This window comes from Sus scrofa, chromosome 15, assembly GCF_054392235.1.
Source record: "Sus scrofa isolate SSC_HxYL_T2T_F1_AM1 chromosome 15, Sscrofa_HxYL_maternal_Yorkshire_Landrace_v2.0, whole genome shotgun sequence".
In the NCBI taxonomy this organism is placed as follows: domain Eukaryota; kingdom Metazoa; phylum Chordata; class Mammalia; order Artiodactyla; family Suidae; genus Sus; species Sus scrofa.
The window spans coordinates 48,360,809-48,370,123 of NC_139397.1; the positions used below are offsets into that span (position 1 = coordinate 48,360,809).

General features: G+C 40.5%; 1 protein-coding gene across 22 annotated transcripts in view; it reads left to right on the forward strand.

The window, feature by feature from the left end:
- The window catches only part of LOC106506202 (uncharacterized), a 356,784-nt gene that overhangs the window by 323,485 nt on the left and 23,984 nt on the right, over positions 1 to 9,315 (forward strand). For 11 of the 22 annotated variants that reach the window (XM_084999786.1, XM_084999794.1, XM_084999797.1 and 8 more), the window contains 2 exons: positions 3,251 to 3,365; positions 6,671 to 6,773. In XM_084999786.1, the coding sequence (XP_084855912.1) occupies positions 3,251 to 3,365; positions 6,671 to 6,684 (129 nt within the window). In that variant the 3' untranslated portion in view covers positions 6,685 to 6,773. Of the gene's footprint in view, positions 1 to 3,235; positions 3,366 to 6,670; positions 6,774 to 7,764; positions 7,854 to 9,315 lie in introns of all 22 variants that reach the window. The other 11 variants (XM_084999787.1, XM_084999808.1, XM_084999811.1 and 8 more) reach the window with 3 other exon arrangements.

Here is a 9,315-nt window from a genome sequence, read left to right on the forward strand (position 1 = left end):
TGTGTAACATGAATCAAAACACGACTTCTTCCATAGTTTCAAGTTGTCGTCTGATCTTTGTTTTCAAAGGAAATGACAGGATATGTCGATCCCATCTCACACCAGGCACTGGGTAAATAATAAGAGTGAAGATGATGAGGAGGGTTGTGCAAAGTGGCTTTTAGAACATAGGCCCCAGACCTTCGATTTTTATTTTCAATGATAGGCTTTCTTCTAGTTCCTAATTACTTTTCAATAGTAGTCTGCTCATGCCTTCCTTAATTCATATTCAAAAACAGTCCTTTGGGTCATTTCCACAGGTAGCTAACTTTATTAAGAAATCTAGATTCTTCCAACTTTAATTAGTGGAAGGAACTTCATCTTAGACCAGAGCTCTCTGATTGAGCACGAATATTACAGAGGAGTGTCAATGTTGCCATGTCTGCAGGGACAAAGGGTTCGCACGCAGTCAGAGTGCCAGAAAAGACTTTCTGTGAGACCTGGCAGGTGGACACCGACTGGGTCTTGAAGGATAAGGACTTAGAACCAAGTGAGGAAATGATCAAAAAGCTGGGGAGCTGCCAACATCCTACTATGTTCTGTGATCTCCAAGGCGCAGAAAGACTGGTTTTTCATCACGGGGTCCCTTGTGGCTGTGTCCTTGTTTGCATCATTGATTCCTTCTTTCTAATAAATCACACCCCTCTCAGGGCCCTGCTGATTTGCATATGTTCCTTCCCCTTAATTAAATTTTATCACCAGTGAGAAGAGCCACTGCAGTGGGGGGAATTGCTACATGCCAAGACTCACCTTGGGTGCGGTGGGGTGGGGAGGTGGGGGGGTGTCTGGCTCACTCCCCACAAGGCACCACAGACCTTCACCATAGTTAAAGCGCGCATGGGTCAGACAGGAGTGTCTTAGTTCTAGTGTCAAAGGCTGTGAGAAAGCTGTCTCGTTTTGGACAAAGTTTTTTTTTTTTTTTTTTTTTTTTGGTCCTTTTTACAGGGCCACACCCACAGCATATGGAAGTTCCCAGGCTAGAGGTCAAATCACAGCTGCAGCTGCCGGCCTACACCACAGCCACAGCAACTTGCGATCCTAGCCGTGTCTGCAACCTGCACCGCAGTTCATGGTGACACTGGATCCTTAACCCATTAAGCCAGGCCAGGGATCAAACTGGCATACTTGTTGATACGAGTCAGGTTTGTTACCACTGAGTCACAATAGGAACTCTCAGAGAAAAAATTTTTTAAATAAATGAATAAAGATGTAGGGAGATGGGGAAAGTTAAATTATGGAGGAAGGGCAGAGCAGTTTGGGGAGACTGTTTCTGCTCTTCCTCTTGCTTTGCTAAAAATAAACACACCAGGGCAGGATGATTTTTGCTGGAAATCATGCTAAAACAGATACAGAAAACCACCCGCCCATTATGACTACTGTTTTCCCATAACTAGCTGTTGCAAGCTTACAGCTTAAAAATGTTTTTGTGCCTCAATATCCCTTATGATGGGGAAAAAGAATGTCCATATAATGGAGCTACTTTGTTTTAATATCCCAAACGTGAATTTTAAGCTTCTCTGGTCCGATTGCTATTATGCAACTTAGCAGATTATTGTGTAAGTACTCTTTAGACCACTGAACCTGTGAGTTTTCTGATTACAGAGCTATTTTTGCCGTGTGATCAATTTTCAGGGCAAGGGCTACATTGTCAAGGAAACGGTGTTCTGGGAGCAGAGTCCTTAGGGGTCAGGATAAGAAAATGCTTCTGTTTCTTCCCTGGAGGTGTTTTTTGGTTTTTTTTGGGGGGGGGGTTGTTTGTTTGTTTGTTTTGCTTTCTAAGACCACACCCCTGGCACATGGAAGCTCCCAGGCCAGGGGTCCAATTGGAGCTACAGCTGCCAGCCTACACCACAGCCACAGCAACACAGGATCCAAGCCGAGTTTGCGCCCCACACCATAGCTCACAGCAGCGCCAGATCCCTGATTCACTGAGTGAGGCCAGAGATTGAACCCGAATCCTCATGGATACTAGTCCGTTTTGTTTCTGCTGCACCACAGTGGGAACTCCTCCTGGAGGTGTTTTAAATGCCCTCGGAGTGCATGGGGAATAGCCCTTCTTTGAACATACACTTCTGCTAATACACTACCTGAGTTTCTTTGCCGTCCTTCCTTTCTTTTTGTTGGTTGTGTTGTAATTCTTGTTTTCCATTAGCACCATACATTACATTCCATTTTCTTTTTTATTTGATCTGTTAAAATGCCAATAACTTGCCTTGTGCTCGAGGGCAGGCAGAACTGGGTACTTCTTAAATACCCGTGATGATCCTGACATTTTCTGGGGAAAAGTACATGAAGGTATCTGAGATCCGAATGGTGTGCTTTTCATCACTGGGACCGAGTATCCTTGGACGAGTGACTCTGTCCCACAGTTTGAGGACATCTGGTTTGATCTGAGCACTAAGCAATGGTCACCATGTTGTGACATAAGGGTCTGGAGTCAGAAGTGCACGTGATCTGGCCCATCGGCTGAGGGTGTGGATGGCCACTGCCCCCTCACCAGAAAGCTCACGTTCTACTGCTTAGTGGCCCCGTCCATGTTACAGTTGTGTCCACTTCTACCATTAGACATTTATTTCCTAAGGGATAGACCTTAAAATGTGGCATTGCCGTGGCATCTGCATCCCAGTGTGAATCTGGAGCTGGAGGTTGAAGCTGCCTTTCTATCTGCGGGCCCAGTTGGGTGCTAAGGATCTGCCACCAGATGAAGCAGGGACCCTTTGGCCCATCGGTGGCGAGGGGCGGGGCAGGGGTGCTGGTCAGAGGAGCCAGGGGAAGAAACTTCTGAGGAATCCCGAGGCTCAACAACCCACAGTAGCTTCCTGGCTCCACAGCCCTTCCCTCTCATGCCCACCTTGACTCACAGCCCTGCTCACAAGCCATACTCAGCCCTCGGATGCCTGCTTGTGCCATGTCTGTCCCAGCTTGGCTCCTGAATCTCTCAGCTTGGATGTCAGGCTGTCCCTGCCCCATCCTAAGGCTCCAGATCACCTGCCAGGCTGTTTCCCACCCTTGACCCCTTTGTGTCCTGGCATTGATGGTCCAGTGTTTCCTGTTCCAAATCCTGTGCAGTTACCTACCCTGACTACATTTCTGAAATACATGTGCCTAATTATGCTGGGTACTACCGAGCACTGAATTGCTATGTGAAAAAAACCCTCCTGCTTGATAATTTGATAAATGTTGCACATTTTAACAGTTGCCCTTCCTCCAGATATGGACAGAAGCCTGTTCCTCCCAGACATGCCTAAACATGGACCATCACAGCCTCCTGACCCTCTGCTCCTACCTGAGTGACACAAAGGCTTTTGATCAGGTTACTAGTTCAGGTAAGCAGATTGTACATGTTTATTAGCCAGTTTTCCTTTCATTAAATTGCCTGCATCAAACTTTATTTTTCTACTGTGTCTTTACCTACATGTAAATATTAATACTTTTGGAAAATAGGATGTGCTGTAAATATTTTCTCTCAATTTTACTTTTGTTGTTGACTATTTTGTTTTATAGGATGTTTCCTGAATCAAAATGGTGAATTTTTTGCCCAAGTCTCCCAATACCTTCCTTTTGGTTGGGAAGTCTTCCCCTACACCACTGTTATTTCAAGTATTGTATTAAGTTTTCTTCAAGTATTAATATTACATTCATGCTTATTTTTCAGTTGACCTAAAATTTTGCTATTTATGTCTACTATACTTTTACTTTTTTTTCCTAAGTGCTTGGTAGTTTTCTTTTTCAAAATCCTTTCAGCATTTATTTCCTTTTCCAACTAGGAAATGAATCCACATGGTTCAAAGACAAAACAAATATAATTAAGCATCTCTTGCTCCACCCCTCTCCTCTGTAACATGTTCCCTCATTTCCTCCCTCTACTAACCACTTTTATTCATTGAATGAGTGTCTTTTAATGTTTATTAGTGCAGAGGCAATATAAATATATGTTCTTATTTCTTGTTTTTGCCCTTTCATTCTCAAAAGCTATTACTTTTTGGTATAATGAGTACTTCTTTAGCTAAGAGTACATCATGGAATCTGGTCATCCCTTGACTGTGTGTGTGTGTGTGTGTGTGTGTGTGTGTGTGTATTCTTTTGCACCTCCATTAAGTCTCTGTACTTTGGGGAAATGAGATTTAGTTTTTTAGATGAAATCAGTCATTTGTCCAGTTACTCAACAGCTTGGTAAAATTCTGATTTTATTTACAATTTTATCTGTCGTGTGGATATGACACCAAAAGCACAAGCAACAAAACCCAAAAATCAACAAGTAAGACTCTGTCAAACTAAAAACCTTCTGCCCTGTGAAGGAAACCACCAACAATAGGAAAAGGCAACCTGTATTATGGGAGAAAATATTTCCAAACCACTGATGCAATAAGGGATTAATACTCAAAATATATAAAGAACTCACAAAACTCATGAACAAAAGACCTAAAAATCCTATTTTAAAAATGGGCCAATGACCATAATAGGCATTTTCCAAAGAATACAAATAGCCAGCAGGTAAATTAAAATATGTCAAACCACTAATCAACCAATGAAACACAAATCAAAATCACAGTGAGATATCACCTCACACCTGTTGGAATGACTGTCACCAAAAAGACAAGATATAACCAGTGTTGGTGAGGACATGGGGAAAACGCCACTGTTGGTGACACTGGGATTTGGTGCAGCCACTAGGGGAAGCAGTATGGAGGTTCCTCAAAAAATTAAAACTAGGAGTTCCCATTGTGCCTAAGCAGTAAACGAGCCCAAGTAGTATCCATAAGGACTCGGGTTCAATCCCTGGCCTCACTCAGTGGGTTAAGGATCCACCATTGCCATGAGCTGTGGTGCAGGTTGCAGGCATGGCTTGGATACCACGTGGCTGAGGCTGTGGCCATGGTGTAGGCCAGCAGCTGCAGCTCCAATTTGACTCCTAGTCTGGGAACTTCCATATGCCGCAAGTGCAGCCCTAAAAAGAAAAGAAAAATTAAGGCTAGAATTACCAGGTGGTCCAGGAATTCCCTTTCTGAATATATAAATCAAAAGGAAATTAAATCATTATCTTGAAGAGTAGTGTGCACCCCTGTATTTATTGCAGCATTTTCACAATAGGCAAGATATGGAAACAACCTAAGTGTCTACTGATGGACGGATGGATATACAGAATGGAATATAACTTAGCGATAAAAAAGAGGAAATCCTGCTATTTGCAACAACACAGATGGACCTTGAGGACATTATGCTGAGTGAAATTAGTCAGTCAGAGAAAGACAAATATAATGTGATCTCACTTAACATGGAATCTTAAAAAAAAAACTCATAGAAACAGTATGATGGTGGTAGCCTGGGATGGTGGATGGGGAACTGGGGAATGTTCAAAGGGCACAAAGTCCCAATTATAACATGAATAAGTTCTAGGAATCCAGTGTACTGCATCATGACTACAGTGGGTAAACTATACTATATTCATGAAAGTTGCTAGGAGCATAGATCATAAATATGCTCACCACATAAAAAAAATTGTAAATATGTGAGGTGATGGAGGTGCTAACTTACCATAATCATTTCACAATATATATGTGTATCAAATCATCAAATTGTACACCTTAAATGTACACAGTTATGTGCCACATCTCTATAAAGCAGGACAAAACTTAAAGTATCCTCCTATGAATGTATAAAGATGATGTAGGCATGTTACGGACACTGTTTTGCCTCTTATTTTTATCCCAATGTATGACACATGTTAGCTTTGTGCGGAGAAAGCATACTTTATCCATTCTTCCTTTCACTAGTTTCATAATAATCCTTTTTTTTTTTTTTTTTTAATGGCTAAACCCTCAGCATGTGGAAGTTCCTGGGCTAGGGATGGCATTGGAACTGCAGCTGCTGGCCTATACCACAGCCATGGCAACACTGGATCCAAGCTGCATCTGTGACCTACACCCCAGCTCATGGCAATACCAGATCCTTAACCCACTGAGCAAGGCCAGGCATCAAACCTGCATCCTTGGACTTCCCGTCTCGGCATAGTGGAAACGAATCCAACTAGGAACCATGAGATTGCAGGTTCGATCTCTAGCCTCACTCAATGAGTTAAGTATCTGGCGTTTCTGTGAGCCGTGGTATAGGTCAAAGATGTGGCTCAGATCTGGTGTTGCTGTGGCTGTGGCATAGGCTGGCAGCTGTAGCTTTGATTAGACCCCTAGCCTGGGAACTTCCATATGCCATAGGAGTGGCCCTAAAAAGCAAAACAGACAAACAAACAAACAAAAACCCTGCACAGAGACAACGTGGGATCCTTAACCCACTGAACCACAGTGGGAACTCAGGTAATCCATTTTATGAATGCACGATAATTACTTCACTGGCTACCTGTTGATGGATAGTTACATTGTTTCTATTCTTCACTGTTACAAATTAGCAGGATGTTTTCTTGTGCAAATACCTTTGTGTGTGCCCCCATTTCTCTAGGTGTCTGCAGATCTCCATCCTCCCGTCTCTAGATCACACTAAGCATCTCAGTCTTCCTTTCCTGTTACTTGTGGTCTATAATTAAGTTTTCCCCAAAGTAAAGTGTGGGGTAACTTTGCTGCCTCTCCTGTCCTTCAAAATCCTCCCATGCGTGTCTCTTTGATCTGTTTATCTGCAGGAGGAGTGTTCTGATGTCGCTGAACCATAGTCACCTGGGTCCCAGAATGGCCTCCTGGAAGGTGACCCTCCTCCCAAATCTGAACATTCACCCTGAGGTCTTGGTGAGTGAGAAACACACCCCCGTTTCTCTCAGCCACAGCATTCACATTTTATCCGCTGCTCCAACTTGGTCTAACTTAATTGATGCATCTTTTTAAAAAATCAGAAGTTCTCAGATCATCCCCCAAAGAGATCTCCATGCCTCAAATGAGTGTTTCTGAATTATGAGTGGTTTCTATTGCTCATTAAATACTTATTATATCCATGAATGGAATGCACTATCATTTTATACAGGAGAATATTTGTGGTTAGTGAAATATGTAAGATTCTCTGAATCGTAAACCTAGTATATCACACAGCTGGGATTTAAATCCAAAATTTTCTGATTACAAACACTTTCTTTTTTTTAAAATGATTTTTATTTTTTCCATTATGGTTGGTGTACAGTGTTCTGTCAGTTTCTACTGTACAGCAAAGTGACCCATTCACACACACATATGTATACATTCTTTTTCTCACATTATCCTCTATCACATTCCATCATAAGTGACTAGATATAGTTCCCTGTGCTATACAACAGGATCCCATTGCTTATCCACTCCAAATGCAGTAACACTATCTCTATACCAAAAATCAGTCACATTTTAGAGAATATTGTGGGAAAATGATATAAAGGCAATAACAAGGTCAAGTTGTAGAGGACACTTAGAACCAGGAAGAGAAGGCAGAGCTGGCTCTGTGTGACAAGGGTGTGTGCATGCATGTGCGTGTGCACCTATACGTGGGAAAATGACAAAATGAATTATGTCATCTGGTGTATATTGGAGTTGGAAGGATTGGAGTCAGTAAGACTATTTTATAAACATTCTAGTCCTCCAAGATTAATTTCTCTTACATGAAATATTGACCAAGTATAAATATTGACTAAATTGGGAGCTCCCATCATGGCATAAAAATTAGAACTGAAAAATTACTGAGACTGTTAAAAAAGCCTTGTGCAATTGAAATGTCACAGGGTAAGTCATTGTAACTTAGGGCCACATCTCTTTGCAGATCTGTAAATCCCCACCAGCAATTCTGATATGTACAGAGAAGGACCCTCCATTGTCACTTGTTTCAAAGAAACCGAATTTTCAGTTGTTGTAAGTAGATTTAGTAATCAGAAAGATCATAATTTTGCTCTTCTTAATTAATTTTCTACATTTTATTTTCTCACTTTTATTCTTAAAACATCACAGCAAACCAATGAAACACTAAGAAGGAGATAAAAATGTCCATAACCTGCTACTTTTAAGTAAGATGAGCAAGTCTCTAGTATCCCTTTTGGTCTATTCCCATGTCATGTGATGGTTTTCCCATTGCACTGGTAGCATAAATCAGTGCTAAATTTTACAGTGCCTCTTAACCATTACATTGTTATTGGGTCTTTAACAGTTTTAATGGCTGTATCGTATTTCTCCAATTTTATTTTAAATCATGTGGTTTTTTTCCTGCTCTCAAATATTTATTTCATTTATTTTTACCATTTGGCCACTTATAAATGTACATGTGTATTGACTTATCTATCTAGTTTATAGACCTGAGTTTTGTTTTCTTTCAGATTTAATTTTTAGGATTTGTTTTCATCCATAATGTTAAAAAGTCAAATTATGTCAACACTTACAGAGATTATTGATCCATAATGTCAAAGTACATTCCAGATTACATACATGTAGAGACACGTCAGTTTCACTGTAGCCTCACCAGCTTTGGGAAAGCAGGCCGATTGTTTTTTCTAATTGCATTGGTTTATCATAGTACTTAAGTGTATTAACTTCCAGTTATTTTACTGCCACACTGTTTTTGTCACATTCTGTTTGGGACAGTAAACTTCACTTCCATGGTTAGTAGTTAATGCAAATGTGTTTCATAAATAGTATATGACTTTCTTATATAATTAGTTGTAATTTTATAGTCATCACCAGCTAAAATATTGCTCGGTGTGAATAATGCGTAAAAGCACAAATATATATATTCAGTTATTTTTTGAAAAATTTTCAATATGAATCTGAATAAAATTGATGCAAAGCTCTAAAACTCAGGTCTTATTTTTCTCTTATTTCATATTTGTCCCTAGAATCTATGACTCAAACACAGTAATAAGAGAAAGGGAATTCATTTTCCTACCTGTAATTCAAAACAAATACGTAGGAAGCTATGATAACTGCTTCTGAAGCTGACATGACAGCTATAACAACATATGTTTGATTTTTCCATAAGCTTTTAAGTGGCTCTCTAGGTAATAAAAGCCATGTGCCAACACATTTAAATGTTCACAAAGGCATCCACTACTATAATGCTTTCGCTCTTCTTTTTCAAAACATCTGCTTGGATCTTGCAAACACACACACATTTCCTCAGAACAATAAGAAAAGAAAAGGTAACTTAGGTGTAAATCATGTTTCCTACTAAAACTTATTTATGTACATTCTGTCTAGTGATAGGACACTACCGAATTACTGCTACCCTACCCATAAAGAAATGTATCTAAATTAAAGCACATGGAAGCACATGTATTCATACATTTATTTTTTGTCTCTGTGTCCATTGGTTTTAAAGCTCCGA